Source organism: Equus asinus, chromosome X (genome assembly GCF_041296235.1).
Source record: "Equus asinus isolate D_3611 breed Donkey chromosome X, EquAss-T2T_v2, whole genome shotgun sequence".
NCBI lineage: Eukaryota > Metazoa > Chordata > Mammalia > Perissodactyla > Equidae > Equus > Equus asinus.
The window spans coordinates 59822666-59842834 of record NC_091820.1 but is presented as its reverse complement, the minus strand read 5'-3'; the positions used below and the strand labels follow the sequence as shown (position 1 = coordinate 59842834).

Here is a 20169-nt window from a genome sequence, read left to right as displayed (position 1 = left end):
AGGTTTGTTAATAGTTGCTTTATGAACTTTAGTGCTCCTGTGTTGGTTGCATAGATATTTATAAGCGTTATTTCTTCTTGATGGAGTGTCCCTTTGATCATTATATACTGCCCCTCTTTGTCTCTCTTTACCTGTCTTATCTTGAAGTCTACTTTGTCTTATATAAGTATGGTGACACCTGTTTTCTTTTGTTTGCCATTAGCTTGGAGTATCATCTTCCGCCCCTTCACTCTGAGTTTGTATTTGTCATTGGAGCTTTGATGTGTTTCCTGGAGGCAACATATTGTTAGATCTTGTTCTTTAATACATTTTGCCACTCTGTGTCTTTTTATTGGAGATTTCAGTCCGTTTACATTGAGGGTGATTATTGATGTATGAGGGCTTAATGCTGTCATTCTGTCACTCCTTTTCCGGTTTTCCTGCATTTCCTTTGTTTCTCTTCCTGTGTGTTTTGGTCTACCCATTGAATTATGCAATTTTTAATGCTGTGTTTGTTTGTTTTTTCCTTATTTATTTTTTGTGACTCTGGTCTGCTTTTTAGTTTAGTGGCTACCCTGAAGTTTGTATTCAGAATCTCGTGCATAATGTAGTCCATTTTCTGATGGCCTTTTATTTCCATAGTCTAAACTGATTCTGTCCCTTTCCTCCTCCCCTCCTAAGTTATTATTCTCATATCTTATTCCAACTTGTGTTGTGAGTTTGTGGTTAAAGTGACAAGATTGTCTTTGCTTTTGCTGTTTTCCTTCCCTTTATTCTAATGCTATAGTTGAATATTTGCTATCCTTTTATGATTCTATCTATGTGTCTGCTCACTCTGTGTTTTGTGACCCCTTTCTACCTTTTTTATTTTTTCAGGTATGAGGGCCTTCTTGGAGATGTCTTGTATGGGAGGTCTCGTGGCTATGAAGTCCCTTAGCTTTTGTTTGTCTGGGAAAGATTTAATTTCTCCCTCATATCTGAAGGATATTTTTGCTGGATAGAGTATTCTTGGCTGAAGATTTTTATCTTTTAAAGCTTTGTATATGTCATTCCATTCTTTCCTAGCTTGTAAGGTTTCTGCAGAGAAATCTGCTGAGAGCCTGATAGGAGTTCCTTTGTAGGTTATTTTCTTCTGCCTTGCTGCCTTGAGTATTCTTTCTTTGTCATTCATCTGTGCCAGTTTTACTACTATATGCTTTGCAGTAGGTCTTTTTACATTGACAAATCTAGGAGATCTGGAAGCTTCCTCCACAGACATTTCCCTCTCATTCCCTAGATTTGGGAAGTTCTCTGCTATTATTTCTTTGAGAATGCTTTCTGCTCTATTCTCCTTCTCTTCACCTTCTTGGATACCTATAATTCTTATGTTGCATTTCCTCACTGAGTTGGATATTTCTCGGAGACTTTCTTCATTTCTTTTTAGTCTCTGTTCTCTCTCCTCCTCTGTCTGGAGCATTTCAATATTTCTATCGTCGATTATGCTGATTTGCTCCTCTATGATGTCCACACGAGCATTCAGGGAATCCGTATTTTTTTTTATCTCTTCCATTGTGTCTTTCATCTTTAATATTTCTGATTGATTCTTCTTTATAGTTTCAATCTCTTTTGTGAAGTAGCTCCTGAACTCGTTGAATTGTTTCTCTATATTCTCTTTTACCTCATTGAGTTTTTTGACAATAGCTATTTTGAATTCATGGTCATTTAGTTTACTTATTTCTGCATCCTGAGGACTTTATTCTGGGTGCTTCTCGTTTTCTCTCTCATCTGGAGAAGTGATGAATGGCCTGATACTGGAAGGATCAGTATTTCCCATTGTGATACTATTCAGTTGCCGTTACAGCCTATCACCACTTGATGGGGGTCGAGAGTCATGTATTCTGAGCCCTTTGCCTTCAGCTGAGATGGCATGGTGCGGGTTGGGGGAGGGACGCTTTCTTCTGTGTGCAGTCCTGCATTTCCTGATCAGCTCTGTCTGGTCTCCTGGGGTCTTGGCTTGGTGAGGTCACCCCACCCGAAAGCTTTCAGCCTGGTAGAGGGCTTCCCTCTAGGCTGCAAGGGCGCTAGGGCGTCCTGGGTGATCCTGTGGACGCGTGACCCCTCCCCCACACCTTCCCTCATGGAGCCTCCCATGGCAGCCACTGCAGTCTTTAGGGGAGGGAGCAATGCTCTCTCTTCCCCGTTCCAGCTCCTCAGAGAGGTGCTCCAGCCTTTCTGCCCTTGGTCGTGTGGTTCCCGTGACTCTGAGGATTTTTGTGCTTTTAGGGTGTTTTCTGTTGGAATATGGTTGCTCCTTTTTGTTGTGTGTTGGAGGGAAGAGAGTCCCAGGCAAGCTCACTCCACCATGATGCTGATGTCATTCAAACAAACCTCGAGGTATAGAGAAAGGAACAATAATTGCAAAGCTTTTCCTGACAATTAATATACTCTTTCTTCTCCCCTTCATAAACTCACTATACTTATGTTCCAAATAATGTGGGAAAAGTTTTCCAGTTACCCTCTGAACTTTTCCATTAGATATCTGCTTAACTTACTTTTTGACCTGGCTTTTATCAAGCCACTATTTTTCATAACAGTATTGTAGTACTGGTTAAAATTATTCCTTTAATTGCAGTTAGTTACCTTTAGCTTGGATTGAAGAGTTAGTTTTCTTCTCTGGACAGTTTGCTTATACCCAAAGTTGTGGGTACTTCCAAATTCTCTGCTAAATTAATTCTTTAGGGAGAAAACATTCAGCCTATAGACCACATTTATACAAAACAAATAACTTCCAAATTTTTTGGGTATACTTTTTCTTTCTCACCACAGATTTTGCCCCCAATTAATTTTCTAAGCCAATCCCTTGCTTGTGTGCGCTAGAAGGAATGTCTCTAAAACTGGAATTCTTAGATACATTCCTCATCATCTAAAGAAAAAGTGATTCTCCTCCCTTTATTAAAAGATCATTTTGTTTTTTCTTACTCTTTCATTTTCCTGTCAAAGCCCAATGGGCTTCGTTCTGTTGAAAGAAATGAGCTCTTGGTGGAAAAACTTGCTCTTGCTTCAGTGCTTCACAACCTTTTTTGGTGAGAGAGATGAAGTTGCCAATATGAGAAGCAAAACGTATTCAGTTTGTTAATATACACTTATCTTTAATATCTGAAGATTCTACCAAGTACCTGCTCCAGATGTGTTTTGATTTTTTTTTATTGTCTTTTTTTTGCCTTGTCCACATGGGTATTAGCTATCAGTAGTCACATACAGTACTTATGGGTGTGAGCTACTGCATCTCTCCCTCAGGTCATGCTGTTGAATTGAACACTGCTTCATAGAAGCAGTACAAGTTGTGGCTTTCCAGTTATACCCTTTTGAGTCAAGTGCTTCCAGTTTATGTCTTTTTTTGGTCCACTGAGCCGTGAGTCTGTTGTTTCAGCTCCCTGTGTGCAGGTAGATACTCCTTTCATTATTTCTTCTTGTCTGCCCAGCCTCATATGGCTTATGAAGCTATATTAATAGCAAATAAGTAAATATTTAAAAATCTGTCAAAAGTTGTGATAACTTAATAACGTATTTGGTGTACCTCCTGTTTATTAATAAGAATTTGTCCTCATGTGTTTAAGAAAAGATAAATTAATTCATTAATTGAACAAATATTGAGCCTTGTTTCTGGTATCAATCAAGTTTCTTTCTCTGGCACCTGCTTTTTTCTTTTGGTCCTCCTTATTTTCAGCTACTTTCATCTCATCTTTGACAGCTCTCTGATGTTTCCAAATGTTTTCTTCTGAAGACATTTCCGGGGGTGGGGGGAGCAATACAGTTTTGTAACCATGCAAAGATCTTAGTGAGCCAATTTGAATTCCTTCTTACCCTTGTGTTTTCTTTCTGAATCTAATTGCTTTCCTTTATTATGCCTAGTTAATTCCAGTATATAGTTGAGACCTTTCTGAAAACTTATTCCTCATACTAGCAGTACTAGTTTTACATTGTAATGGGGCTTAAAATATCAATTCCATGTTTTAAATTTGAGGCTATTTAGTTACAGCAAGAATGCCACGTTGTATATATTGTTAGCAGAGGAGGAAAGTATATTTACTCCTACTTTTATGGGCCTTTTAATGATATTTCTATAGTGTTCAATTTTAGAGAGCTTTTCTTGTCATGAGATAGTCATCACAGTTATGTTTTTCAAATAACTTCAAAATTCTATTTATTGTGAAAATGATAAACAGAAAATTTAAAGAACTTCATATCCTTTAAATTCTATAAATGGGGCTTAAAGAAAAAATATGATATCAACCATTGGTTACTTCAGAAATTTTGACCCTTGAAAAAGAACGTCCCTTCCTTAAATCTTTGAGGGGTTTTTTCCCTGTACTATAATTGCTCTTTACACAGTGGGTTTTCAAATAATCCAATTTATTGTCATCCTCCTTGACCATTTCCTACATTTCCCACTCTTTCTTTAAGAATGCGATCTTGGGGCCGGCCCAGTGGCACAGTGGTTAAGTGTGCACATTCTGCTTCTCGGTGGCCCAGGGTTCACCGGTTCAGATCCCATGTGTGGACATGGCACCTCTTGGCAAAAAGTCATGCTGTGGCAGGCGTCCCACATATAAAGTAGAGGAAGATGGGCATGGATGTTAGCTTAGGGCCAGTCTTCCTCAGCAAAAAGAGGAGTATTTGCAGCAGTTAGCTGAGGGCTAATCTTCCTCAAAAAAAAAAAGAATGCGATCTTACAATGGTGTATGTGCTATTTGTGTTGCTTAGTCTGAAATGAAAGGATTAGTTGATGTGAAGATGATGTCTAATTGACTCTCAAGCTTGTGGCTGGACTCTTTTCAGCTTTAAAGAACTCTTCGCCTTTCAGGATTACCATTGGGTGTCCAGTATGAATTAACTGTGGTGATACTGAAAGGTCGTATATTGTCTTTCAGGATCTGTATTGAAGCTTCCAATTTTATTTTACTCTTGTACAGCAGGAATAAGTTGTTTTAAAATTTTTTAAAAATATGCCTCAGCCTTTGAAATGCCTCTTTGATTTGGCCTCCACTTTAAAAAAAAGATTATTTTTCAAACTTTATAGTTTATCCAAACTATAACTGAAGTCATGTACTTTACAGCTTAATGGACTCGTAATGCATGATTATACAACTTGAGAACCCATTTCATTAAATGAAGTGGTGACATTTTATGCATTATTAAGCCAACTAGAATGATTTTCTTGCTCTTAGCCATAACTTCCCTGTGTCCTTATTGAAAAAATTTTGGGGTGTGTTGTAGAAGGTTTTGATGGGAGAGAGTGTTTCTAAATATATACAGAAACAGGACCTTTTTGCCATTATTCCATCAAGAAAAATAAGACACAAAGCTTGTGAAATGGGAAAGTGATTGAAATACTCCAGTTTGTGTTATAATGCATTAAATTATATATATTTAGTAATACTTCCATTGAAAAAGTGAATTTTAAAATTAGTGTTATTCCCTTTTTAAAAATACCTTACCAATTATGAGACCATGTGTGAGTATATATGTGTATAAAATAAAACATTAAGAACTATACTTCCAAAGGGGAGACAGAACTAAGATTTTTTTAAAAATATAGAAATACTATGAGGATTAACTGACTCCACTAGAAAGGGCAACATAAGGATAATGGATATCCCAGAAGGAGGAGAAAGGGAGAAGCAAGCAAAGAGCTTATTTAAAGAGATAATAGCTGAGAACTTCCCAAACCTGGGGAAGGCACTGGATATTCAGATCTGTGAAGTTAATAGAACACCCATTTATCTCAACACAGAAGGACCTTCTCAAAGGCACATGATAAAACTGTCAAAAGTCAAAGAGAAAGAAAGAATAATAAGGCAACCAGGGAAGGGAAAAACAGTAATATACAAGGGAACCCCCATTAGGCTATCAGCAGATTTCTCAGCAGTAACTCTGCAGGCTAGAAGAGAGTGGGATGATATATTCAAATTATTGAAAGATAAAAACTATCAACCAAGAATACTCTATCCAGCAAAGTTATCCTTCAGATATGAAGGAGAAATAAAGGCTTTCCCAGACAAACAAAAGCTGAGGGAATTCACTGTCACTAGACCTACCTTACAAGAAATGTTGAAAGGAGCTCTCCTACCTGAAACAAAAAGTCAAAGGTACACAAAACATTGAGCAAGGTGATAGATAAACAGACAGAATCAGAAAATTTCAACTCTATATCGGAATAAGTTGGTAAACCTTAATTATATTGTAGAGGTTAAAGGGAAAGAAAGCATTAAAAATAACTATAGTCACTTTAATTTGATAATGAACTCACAACATAAAAAGGGATAATTTGCAACAACAAAAGCATAGAGGAGGAAGAGGAAAAGAATGGAACCTGTATAGGCAAATGAAAAGAAGATGCTATAAGCAGAAAAAGGACTATCTTAACCATGAGACCTTTTATACAAACCTCATGGTATCCAAAAACAAAAATTCAGAGCAGAGACCTGAAACAAAAAAAGGAAACTGAGAAACCCATTACATAAAACTACCAAATTGAAATGGCAGACAGAAATTCAAGGAAAAAGACACAGTGGAAATATAGATAGAACAACCAGAAAACAAAAGATAAAATGGCAGTATTAAGACCTCATATTAATCGCCCTACATGTAAATAGATTGAATCCACCAATCAAAAGACACACAGCAGTTGAATGGATTAAAAAATAAGACCCAACAATATGCTGCCTCCAGGAGACCCAACTCAGCTCTAAAGACAATCATAGGCTCAAAGTGAAGGGATGGAAGATGATATACTCCAAGCCAATGGCAACCAAAAGAAAGCAGGCATAGCCAAACTTATATCATAGAAAATAGGCCTCAAGTCAAAAAAGATAACAACAGACAGTGATGGACATTATATAATGATAAAGGGGACAATCCATCAAGAAGACATAACATTTATTAATATATGTACACCTAACATAGGATCACCAAAATATATAAAGCAATTATTAACAGACTTAAAGGGGAAAATTGGCAGCACCACAATAATAGTAGGAGACATTAATACCTCATTCCATCAATGGATAGATCATCTAGACAGAAAGTCACCAAGGAAAAATTGGCCTTAAATGAAACATTAAACCAGACAAACTTAATAGATGTACATAGAACATTCCCTCCGAAAGCAGAAGAATACACAATTTTCTCAAGTGCACATAGACCATTCTCAAGAGTAGACCATATATTTGGAAATAAAACAAGTCTCAATAAACTTAAGAAGATTGAAATCATATCAAGTATCTTTTCTGACCACACAGTATGAAACTAGAAATGAACTAGAAGAAGAAAACTGGAAAAGCCGTAAATATGTGGAGAATAAACCACATGCTTCTGAACAATTATTGGATTAATGAAGAAATCAAAGGAGAAGTAAAAAATTTCCTGGAGATAAATGAAAATATGACATACCAAAATCTTTGGGATGCAGAAAAAGTGATACTAAGAGGGAAATTTATGGCAATACATGCCTACCTCAAAAAAGAAGAAAAATATCAAATAAACAATTTAGCAGTACACCTGAAAGAACTAGAAAAAGTCATTAGAAGGAAGGAAATAATAAATATCAGAGCAGAAATACATGAAATAGAGGCCAAAATGACAACAGAAAAGATTAGTGAAACTAAGAGCTGGTTCTTTGAAAAGATAAACAAAATTGATAAGCTTTTAGCTAGACTCACTAAGAAAAACGAAGGCTCAAATAAGTAAAATCAGAAGCAAAAGAGGAGAAATTACAACGGATGCCACAGAAACACAAAAGATTATAAGAGAATATGAAAAACTGTACCACAATAAATTGGATAATGTAGAAGAAATGGATAAATTCTTAGAATCATACAACTTTCAAAAACTGAATCAATAAGAAATAGAGAATCTGAAAAGACCAATCACTAGCAAGGAGATTGAAACAATAGTCAGAAACCTCCCCTAAAAACAAATGTGCGAGACCATATACCTTCTCCGATGAATTCTACCAAAGATTCAAAGAATGCTTAATACCTATTCTTCTCAAACTGTAACAAAAAATTGACTGGGATGGGACATTTCTGAAGTCATTTTATGAGGCCAGCCTTACCCTGATACCAAAACCAGAAAAGCACAACACACAAAAGAATTACAGGCCAATGTTGCTGATGAGCGTAGATGCAAAAATTCTCAATGAATATTAGCAAATCGAATACAACAATACATTAAAAGGATCATACACCATGATCAAGTGGGATTTATTCCAGGTATTCACGGAGGGTTCAACATCTGCAAATCAATCAGCGTGACACCCCACATTAATAAAATGAAGAATAAAACTCACATGATCGTCTCATTAGATGCAGAGAAAGCATTTGACAAAATTGTAACATCCATTTCTGATAAAAACTCTCAATAAAATGGGCATAGAAGGGGGCCAGCCCAGTGGTGCAGTGGTTAAGTTTGCATGTTCTGATTTGGCGGCCCGAGGTTCACCAGTTTGGATCCCGTGTGTGAACCTACACTCTGCTTGTCAAGCCATGCTGTGGCAGGCATCGCACATAAAATAGTGGAAGCTGGGCATGGATGTTAGCTCAGGGCCAGTCTTCCTCAGCAAAAAGAGCAGGATTCACGGCAAATGTTAGCTCAGGGCTAATCTTCCTCAAAAAAAAGGGCATAGAAGGAAAATACCTCAACATAATAAAGGCCGTATATGACAAAGCCACAGCCAACATCATACTTAATGGTGAAAAACTGAAAGCCATGCCTCTGAGAACAGGAACAAGACAAGGTTGCCCACTCTCACCACTGCTATTCAACCTAGTAACTGGAGGTTTTGCCCAGACCAGTTAGGCAAGAAAAGGAAGTAAAAGGTATCCAAATTGGAAAGGAAGTAGTAAAACTCTCGCTGTTTGCTGATGACATGATTCTATATATAGAAAACCTAAAGAAGCCACCAGAACACTGTTGGAATTAATGAACAAATACAGTTGCAGGGTCCAAAATCAACATACAAAAATCAGTTGCATTTCTATACACTAACCTGAAAGAGAAATCAAGAAAACAATCTCATTTACAATCACAACAAAAAGAATGAAATACATATAATAAACTCAACCAAGGAGGTGAAAGACCTGTACGTGGGAAACTATAAGGCATTGTTGAAAGAAATTGAAGAAGACACAAAGAAATGGATAGATTTTCTGCTCATGGATTCGAAGAATTAACATAGTTAAATGTCCATACTTCCTAAAGAAATCTACAGGTTCCATGCAATCCCTATGAAAATTCCAGTAACGTTTCTCTTAGAAATAGAACAAAGAATCCTAAAATTTATATGAAACAACAGAAGACCCTCGGATAGCCAAAGCAGTCCTGATTAAAAAGAACAAAGCTGGAGGCATCATAATCCCTGATCTCAAAGTATACTACACAGCTATAATAACCAAAACAGCATTGTACTGTCAGACAAACATACACACAGATCAGTGGAACAGAATTTAGAGCCCAGAAATAAACCCACACATTTATGGACAGCTGATTTTGACAAAGGAGCCAAGAACATATAATGGAAAAAGGAAAATGACTTCAGTAGATGGTGTTGGGAATACTGGACAGCCACATGCAAAAGAATGAAAGTAGACCATTATCTTACACCGTACACAAAAATTGGCTCAATATGGATTAAAGACTTTGGTTTTAAGACCTGACACCATAAAACTCCTCCGAGAAAACATAGGCAGTATGGTCTTTGACAGCGGTCTTAGTAGTATCTCTTCGAATATGTCTCCTCAGGCAAGGGAAACAAAGGAAAAAATAAACAAATAGGACTACATCAAACTAAAAAGCTTCTGCACAGCAAAGGAAACCATCAACGAAACAAAAAGACATCTTACCATTTGGGAGAAGATATTTGCAAGTCATACATCCAATGAGAGCTAATAAACAAAATATATAAAGTACTCATACAACTCAACAACAAAAAAATAAATAACCCAATCAAAAAATGGGCAGAGGATCTGAATAGACATCTTTCCAGTGAAGACATACAGATGGTGAACAAACACATGAAGAGATGTTCAACATCTCTAATTGTTAGGGAGATGCAAATCAAAACTACAATGAGATATCACCTCACATCCATCAGGATGGCTTTTACAAAGACAAGAAATAACAAGTATTGGAGAAAATGTCAAGAAAAGGGAACCCTTGTGCACTGCTGGTGGGGAATGTAAATTGGCTCAGCCACTATGGAAAACAGTATGTAGTAGTATTAAGAATAGAACTGCCATACAATCAAGCTATTCCACTTCTGGGTATTTATCCAAAGAATATGAAAGCACTGATTTGAAAGATATATGTTCCCCTCTGTTCATTGCAGCATTATTTACAATAACCAAGAGATGGAAATAACTTAAGTGCCCACAAACAGATGAGTGGATAAAGAAGATAACATAAGAAAGATGAAATCTTGCTATTTGCAACAACATGGATAGATCTTGAGGTCAGGCAGAGAAAGACAAACATTGTATGATTTCACCCATGTGGAAGAATGAAAAAAAAAATGACAACCAAACAAATACATAGATATGGAAAACAGATGGGTGGTTACCAGAGGGAAGGGAGGTGGGGGGAGGGGGAAATGAGTAAAAGGAGTCTTTTGTACTGTGGCAGATGGAAAGTAGAATTTTGGTTGTGAACACAATTTAGTGTATACAGAAGCCGAATTATAATGATGTACGCCTGAAATCTATATCGTGTTATAAACCAGTGTTACCTCAATAAAAAAAGCAACTATACTTTTCAGCATTTCATGTTTTTGTCATCTTATGTATTTAAAGCAATTCAGGAAGATAGTCCTGTTTTCAGTACAATATGAACAGTTTTATTTCTGTTGCTCTTTAGTGAATAAAATGACTAAAAGAGACTAGAAAAATAGTTTGCTGAACCTTAGGAAGAATAAGCGTAATATAAAACGACCTTGTGTAATCTGTGTTGGCCTGGGTTTCTTATATGTTGACAGTTTCTCCCCGATTCATTGCTGTGCAAATCTAATTGAAGTTATGTAACTTTTCCTCCTCAAAATGAATTAAATTTTTTTCTTATTATGTGTGAACTACCGAAAATAAAGCAAGCAAAAGGAAAAATGTAAAAAATCGTCAATGATTCCATCTACTCACAGCTATTGATATTAACACTTTGGGGGGTATTGCTTTCCTGATCTGTTTGTGTACATGTGTAAACTTATACACATATCACATTTTTTTTCATGAAAACTAGGTTTTGTACTTTGTTTTTTTAACCTAATGTGTTTCTTTGTCACTACATATATTTCTGTATGGCTGTATTTTGTTGTATGCAGTCACTGTAATTTGTTTACATGGTTCTTCTCTCTTGATTATTTAGGCTGTTTCCAGTTTTTTCCCTATTATTACAGCAAGGGAATAAACATCTTTACAGCTAAATTTTTCATTCCCTTGCTCAATAAATATTTGTTGAGTAGCTACTGTATGTCAACCACTGTATTTGGTATTGGGTTACAACAGTGACCACAAAACAAAGTTACTACTCATATGAAATTTAAATTCTAGTAAGAGAACAGATGGTAATCAGATAATCACACTGTTCTATATGTAGTTTATAACTGAAATGGATACTCTGAAAGAAAGGAATACTGTTCTGTGAGAGGATACAGCTGAGGATCCTGACTGGGGATAGAGAAGACCTCATTAAGGAAATACTGGTTGAGCTGGCAGTTAACTAGTTGGAAGAGATTGCAGAGAGAGATTATTCCAGACAGAGTGAATGGTATTGTGCAAGGGCCCTGAGGCAGGAGGGATTATGGCATTTTTGAGGAACCGAAATAAAGCCACTGTGGCATGAATACTTAAAGCTGTGGTATAAGAGATTGCTAGAAAGGTAGTCAGGGACTAGGCCAAGCAGAGCCTCGTAAGTCATGTTATATACTTTGTTCTTTATCCTAAGAGTGGTAGGATCCACTGAAGGGATTTAAGCTGGGAGTTATGTCTGATGCAAGGTGAACTAATGGACAGGGAGCAGAGTGGGGGCAGGGAGATCAGTTAGGAAGTTGTTGCAGTGCTTTAGGTGAGAAGTGATGATAGCTTGGTTTAGTTGGTGGTGAAAGTACAAAGAAGTACACAGATTGAAGAGACTTGTAGGAAGTAAGATTGATTCAACTTGGAGCATACTCTTAAGTATTTTTTTAAAGTGAAATTCTTGAGACAAAGGGCAGAATTATTTTAAAAGTTTATGGTAGATATCAAATTGCTTTCCAAAAAGATTGTTTTGGTGTACTCTCCCATTAACAGTGTATTAGAGTACTCATTTCTATACACCTTCACCAACGAGTGTTAACTTTTTTTGTTTTCTTTTCAATACCTTTTCCAGAAATGGATACTTCAGTTTTTGAAATGGGGATTATTTTACCAACTATAATAATATGGTAGTTTTGGAATATATATGTATTTATCTTCTTTCTTTGGCTTTAGGAAGTATGATTTTGATTTTGAATGTTCTGCCAATAAAAGCTGAAACTGAAACAAACAGATTCAATGAGAATGTTGCCTTGGGAAAAAGAAAAATGTAAGCTAGATTTAGGTCAGATTAAGCATGACTGGAAAATTACATTTTTGTTGAAACTTTTAATAACTCAATCCCTGTTATATATAGTCAACGCTAAGACTCCTACTTTCCTAAACACTGTATTGTAACTCTGCTCTATCATGAGTAGGTCTCCAGACTATTTTAAATAACCATACTGAAAGAGCCCAGAAGTATGTAAAGATTTTGACCACAAAGATGGAAATAGGGAAATGTTTCTTAAATTTTATGTAATGTTTTGATAGCTTAATAGATAAGAAATAAATGTATAGTACATGTCCCCTTGCCCTCACTGAATAACTTTTTGGCAGTATGAGGATGGCTATAGTTGGAAGTGAGAAATAAGTAGCTTTTTAAAAGCAATTGAAATAGTTTTTTTCTCCAAAATAGTTTGAGATTGAAAGATAATTGACCTTAGATTAAGAATAAAAGTTCTGTTTGTAATGTTTTCATATTTTTATCAAATATTTGCTTGATTCTGCATTATTGAAATATAGTTATATTTGAAATGTCATGTTACTTACTGCTTTGTTTTCTTTCTTTCAACAGTTAAAAGATGTTGATAGTCGGAAAATCATAAAAGCAATGCTTTCTTATGTGTGGCCCAAGGACAGGCCAGATCTACGAGCTAGGGTTGCCATTTCTCTGGGATTTTTAGGTGGCGCAAAGGTAAGAATGGGAGAAATTATGCGTTGTTGCTATAACTAAGAAATACTATGACATTTTGTAGTAATGAAACTGGGCTGGTATAAACTACTTTTGGGCGATCATTGTTAACTTTTAGGACCCTCATTTACATAGCTTTTTTTATGCACTTAGCAGAAATTATATGGTAATGCCCAATTTATCTGTGGATCTGACTTCTAACAGACTCAACTTAATGGAGTTCACTCCTGAAACTAGTGTAAGATACAGGATTGTTGGTTGTAACAAAGCATGAGGAACTTTTCAAAGGAAGCTCCTGAGAATGCTGTTGGCTCTTATTTAATACATATTTCTGATAACCTTGGTTCTCAGTTGCCAGTAAATTGAAAAGAGGATGAAGACATTTCAGACACATTGATAGCTATAAGTGGTAAACAACAGTGTGACATGAAGGGAAAAAAGCAGGAAAACCTAAATAAATAAATAAATAAATAAATAAAACAGCCACAGAAGCTGGACATTTTGGTACCATTCAGTATAGGGGCCTTCTACATCTTAGCAGCCGCCTCTGTTTATCACTGTACTTTAACACATTTTAATAAAGCAAAGATATAATAATGACTTTTAGCTTTCAAGAAAAAAAATCTTGTTTTCAATTTATTCAAATTTTAAAGTCAGTGAATTATATATCTGTAGGTACAGTATATAGTCGTGGTACATATATCGTTTGGAGTCAGACATCCTGGTCTCTGCCACTTACTAAATTTGCAACCTTGGGCAAATTGCTTAGTCTCTGTGACTCAGTTTCTCAATTTGTAAAAGAGAGTTGTTATAAGGATTAAATAATATATAAAAGGTTTAGAACAATGCTGGTACATAGTAAAACATAATATATATGTTAAAAATAAGTAAATTTAGATTTCCATCAGAAATATGGTTTAAAAAAAGTGCTCAAAAGTGTAAATGAGGGTTGGCTATAATTTGGTTATCACTCTTACGTATAAGGGTAAATACTGTATATTGTTTTAGAACCCACATCTTATCACTTACTTCTTCTCTATATCACTTATGTTCCCTTTTATTTACTCATTCTTTTCCCTACCCTGAAAATGTTTATTGAGAACTTGTCATACAAAGTACTGTTTTTGGCCCTGCAGGGTATTTAAATATAAATAAAGCACATTTCTTCTCTCAAATCATGCAGGATAGGACAAGTTTTATTTTATTGCCATAATACAAAGTAGGGCATAAATGATTTAAAAGAAGTACAAGTCAAGTGTCCAGAGGTTTCAAAGGAAAGAACCACCAAAATAAGGAGTCAGGAAATGTTTCACAGAGGAGGTGCTGTCTGAGTTAGGCCTGGATTGATTAAGGAGGATTCTTAGAGGTATAGGAGTAACGTGAACAAGATGAGAGAAAACGGATAGTATGTGTGGAGAAGTGAGTAGTCCATCCTTGTTCCAGCGAGGGGATAATGTTTCAGAGGAATTAGTAGTAGTCTTAGAAAGATAGATAGAGCTCCTAATGTGAAATACCTTAACTGTAAAATAAAAATTTAATTATGTTGGAAGTAGGAACCTCTGTTCTGAGTAAAAGAGTAATAATGTTAGAGCTGTACTTTAGGAAATTTATCTGACCCTGTAGTGTAAGATGGATTAGGGTAGTGAGAGACCTGAACTAGGGACACCTTTTATTTTTGTTTCATGCATTCAATTTAGCAAATATTTATTGACCAGTTATGAGGCTAATATAATAGTCTAGATGAGAAGTAATAGCAGTTTGTACTGGAGTGGTGGTAGAGATGGTAATATGGAGGGAAAAAATGCCAGAGATATTGTGAGGTAAGGGAGGTAGAGTCAGTAAGACTTAGCCACGGATCATATATTAGAAGTAAAAGAGAAATAGGATTCAAAGATGATGCCGAGAATGATAATGCCTTTAACAGAAGTAGGTGGTAAGACAGGAGGTCTTGTTTGGGAAGGTGAAAATTTTGGTTTTGGGTATGTTAAGTTTGAGGTGCTAGTGGAACATCGAGACAGCTGGTAATACAAAATGCAAGACAGGCTCAGGAAGGAGCCCAGGGCTAGAGAGATTAGGAGGTGATAGTTGAAATAATGCAGATTAGTGGATTCACCAAGGAAAAGAACAGATATAGAAGACGACTACAGACAGAATCTGTGATAAATGTGTTCCTGTAGATAAACCTGTTATAAATGTAGGGAAGTAAAGTAAACAGTAGTGGAAACAGGGAATAAGTGATTGGAGAGTAAAACCAAAACAATGCAGTCAGACTTCGTCCATTTTCTTTTCTCCTTTTTCATCTGTGGGCCCTGTTGAGTACTTTCCCAGTGAACCAGATTCCTTCCCTGGGAGAGGACTTAAATCAAGATATCGAGCAACAGACCAAGAATTCATACTTTATTCCACATGTTTAAGCTGAACAATTAGAACAATATTACAAATCTAATTTTGGTAGCTAATGTTGAAATTTTTTAAATGTTTATGTTCATATTTAGCATAGTTCTTGTTGCTGAATTGTCTTTTACCTACAAATTGCTTAAAGATAAAGGTTATTCCAAGCTCTTGTGCAAAGCACAATTAGCAAATTGGCTTTTATTCCTTAATTAGTTGAATGTAAGTACCTTACTGACAAGTTAAAGGCAGATTGTTTCCTGGACTTTCTTTTGAATTGAAGAGAACAGGTTAGAACATGACTAATTAAACTAGTCAAAGGGAGGAGTCTTAAATGATGACGTCTGTATTAGACTTTATTTTTAGAGTGAATTCCAATCCTTGAAAATACAGATTTCTCTTGCTTGGTGACAGGTCAATATCAGGGTGTGAAATCTAGATCAAGCTAACTTCCTTAATGACTGAAATATTTTTAGAAGGCTAATATTTGATTCTTCTGTCAACAAATACTGAGCACCCATAGAATGGAAAGTATAACCTCATATGTACTAATTACAAGTAAACAGAAATGACTATAGAAAAATCAATCCTCAAAAAGTATGTTTCATTCCTTTTGAATCAAGAAGAGGAGGAAATTGTCAGATGTTATAATGAGTGCCTGCTTGTACTTCCAGAGGATATAGGAAAACAGTTTTCTTTTTACAGACTTTAGGAATAACTAAGGAATGTAGAGCATAGTATTAGCATTTAACCATTCCTAACACCGTTTTTCCAGGTTCTATACTGTCAGTTTAAAAATGATCACTCCCAAATTTTTAAAACCTGGTCATTGTTTGTTTTTGAGTAGTATTGCAGGTATGATTTATAATTGGTGTGCAAAGATGGATTATTATCCTTTCTATTCCTTGGCTTCCTATTTTTTCTTCCGCCTGATTACATGCTTTGACATATAAGCACTTTGGACCGATCTACGCCCCTTTATACTCTGGTCTCCTCTACCTCCTCCACATACTTCTGGGACCTTTAGGGCAGGGTTGAGGAACCTTCTCAGCTCTAAATGAATGCCACCCAGTCATCTGAGCAGTCTGTGGTGGTTTCATAATGAGGCCTGAGGCATCCATGAGGAAGAAGGAAGACAAAAAGAGAAAAATGTCAAGTGAGAAGAAGACAAAGGAAGGAGGATTTCACGCTTAACATATGGGACGACAGCACACCGTCTGCTTGCTTATTTGCCTTTTACTGCTCTTTTGATTCTCAGGGTCTTAAGGCTATCATTGTCTCCAGCAAAGATTTTTAAGATAAACTATATTGTGTAGAGATGCCTTGTGACCCAGAGGAGGTCAAGAGAATGGGTTGGTATTTCTTCTATCCGAGTTGCAGAAATTTTAATATGTTGGAGTTGTGTATAAGATATATTTTAGGGGTTCTGCCACCGAGAGAGACCAAGAGAACACTATTTGCCTTCATTCCTTAAATCTCTCCAAATTGTATTCAGTGCCTTTTCTTACCATCCACACATAGTATCACATCATCATTAATGTTCATTAATCTGGTAATCTGGGGATTTTGAGATCTTCTAAGGATTTTTTTTTCCTTTCTTTTTTTGTTTTGTTTTGTTTTGTTTTGTTTTTGAGGAAGATTAGCCCTGAGCTAACTACTGCCAATCCTCCTCTTTTTGCTGAGGAAGACTGGCCCTGAATTAACATCCATGCCCATCTTCCTCTACTTTATATGTGGGACGCCTACCACAGCATGGCTTTTGCCAGGCGGTGTCATGTACTCACCTGGGATCCGAACCAGCGAACCCCAGGCAGCCAAGAAGCAGAACATGCGCACTTAACTGCTGCGCCACCGTGCTGGCCCCTCCTTTCTTTTTTTCTTGAGGAAGATTGGCCCTGAGCTAACATCTGTTGCCAGTCTTCCTTTTTTTTTTTTCTTAACTCCCCATAGCCCCTGTACACAGTTGTATATCCTAGTTGTAAGTCATTCCAGTCTTTCTTTGTGGGATGCCACCATAGCATGGCTTGATGAGCAGTGTGTAGGTCCGTGCCCAGGATCTGAACCAGGGAACCCTGGGTTCCGAAGTGAGGTGCACTAACCCAACTACTCAGCTGCAGGGCTGGCCCCTCTTAGTATTTTTTTTTAATTCAACATTTCTATTAGTATATTATATAACCATGCTAAGACTTAAGGAAAATCTAAAACATATTTACTGAAATCATCTGATTTCATAAAACAAATGTTTATTTTAATATTATAAAAATGTTTACTCATATTCTCTAACCACTACCATCTTGGGAACCACTTAGTTGAGAGATAAATTGGGGGCACGGAAAATTAAAGTATTGTCAAGTACAAAAAGATATTCTCAATCAATAAGCTATCAGAAATGAAAATTAAACTGTATTTAAAATTATAAAATAATTTCAAGGGAGAGTATGATTTATAAAAATATAATTAATACCCCTTTTCTTCAAGAATGCATCTGTTATGTAAAGTAAGGGATAAGATATGTGTCAGTCCATTTGGACTACTGTAACAAAATACCATAAACTAGTGGTTCACAGATGTTGTGACCTCACATGATGTAAGGGGTAAGAAGAATCTCTGGGGACTCTTTTAGAAGGGCACTAATCACACTCATGAGGGCTTTGCCCTCATGACCTAATCACCTCCTAAAGACCCCAACTCCAAATACCATTACCCTGGAGGTTAGAATTCAATGTATGAATTTGGGGGTGGTGGGGCACAAACATTCAGACCGCAGTAATATGTATTGAGCAAACATTCGTTGAATGACGATTAGGTAAAAGGTACTGTGCTAGGCAGCTGGGAATACAAAAATGAATAAAACTTGGGCCTTACCCTCTTGGAGTTGCAGTGTATTGAGGGAAAAAAATATAATGATAAAATATATATTAACATAATATCAACAACCAAAGAGAGTCATAAATGAAGCTATATAGTAGTTCCAAAATTAGGTATTTAGGGAAGGTTTTGTGGAGGAGCTAGAGTTTTCCAGTAAATACCATCTCGATATTTGTAACTTCGAAAGATTCATGGGGGCCGGCCTGGTGGCATAGTGGTTAAGTGCACACACTCCGCTTGAGAGGCCTGGGGTTTGCAGGTTTGGATCCTGGGCACAGAACTATACACTACTTCATCCAAGCCGTGCTGTGGCAGCATCCCACATACAAAAATCGACGAGGATTGGCACAGATGTCAGCTCGGGGCCAGTCTTCCTCACCAAAAGTAAAAGATTCATGTACTTTTTGCTTAACTTTGATTCTTTAAAACTTTTTTGAAAAGCACGTTTTAAAATGAAACAATGTTATATAAAGCCTTTAATTAAGTTGAGAAGTATGGTTTGTATCCTGGAGTATTGTTTTAATTAAAAGACTGTATTTTAGAGGAGTTTTAGGCTTATAGAAAAATTGAGCAGTAACTACTGAGTGTTCCTGTATATCCTTTACCCCCACCTCCAAAAACCAGTCAATTTCTTCTGTTACTAACATCTTGCATTAGTGTAGTTACATTAGTTACAATTGATGAACCAATTACAAAAAAATACGTTATTCTTATTAACTAAGTTCATAGTTTACATTAGGATTCACACTTTGTGTTGTACAGTTGTATGAGTTTGGGGAAATGCATATTGTCATGTATCCACCATTAAAGTATTGTACAGAATCGTATCACTGACCTAAAAAATACCGTGTGTTCCACCTATTCATCTCTCCCTTCGTTCTCCCAAACCCCTGACAACCACTGATCATTTTGTCTCTGTAATTTTACCTTTTCTAGAATGTCATAGACTTGGAATCATGTAGTTTGTAACCCATTTAGACTGACTTCTTTCACTTAGTAATGTGCGTTTCACAGTCACCCATATCTTGCTGTGACTTGATAGTTCATTTCTTTTTATTGCTGAAAAATAATCCATTGTATGGATATACGATAGTGTGTTTATCCATTCTCTGTTGAAAGACATCTTAGTTGCTTCCAGATTTTGGCAATTATAAATAAAGCTGCAATAAACATTTGTGTGCTGGATTTTGTGTGACATAAATTTTCAACTCCTTTGGGTAATTACCAGTGAGTAAAATTGCTAGATTATATGGTAAGACTATGTTTAGTTTTATGAGAAACTGTCAAAATGTCTTCCAAAGTGGCTGTACCATTCTACATTCCAACCAGCAATGAATGAGAGTTTTTGTCACCATTTGGTGTTGTCAGTGTTCTGGATTTTAAGCATTCTAATAGATGTGTAGTAGTAGTTCATTTCTGTTCTAATTTGAATTTGCCTAATGATATATGATATTGAGCATCTTTTCATATGCTTATTGGCCATCTGTATATCTTTCTTGGTGAAATGTCTGTCAGGTCTTTTGGCCCTTTTTTAATTGACTTGTTCATCTTTTTATTGTTGAATTTTAAGAGTTCTTTGTATATTTTGGATATCAGTCCTTTATCAGATAGATGTTTTGCAAATATTTTCACTCAATCTGTGACTTGTATTTTCCTTCT

General features: G+C 36.2%; 1 protein-coding gene across 1 annotated transcript in view; it reads left to right on the top strand.

The window, feature by feature from the left end:
- Window positions 1-20169, top strand: part of ABCB7 (ATP binding cassette subfamily B member 7) — a 114014-nt gene that overhangs the window by 53155 nt on the left and 40690 nt on the right. Inside the window, exon 4 of the mRNA XM_014827412.3 lies at window positions 13135-13254. Coding sequence (XP_014682898.1) covers window positions 13135-13254 — 120 coding nt within the window. The remainder of the gene's footprint in view (window positions 1-13134; window positions 13255-20169) is intronic.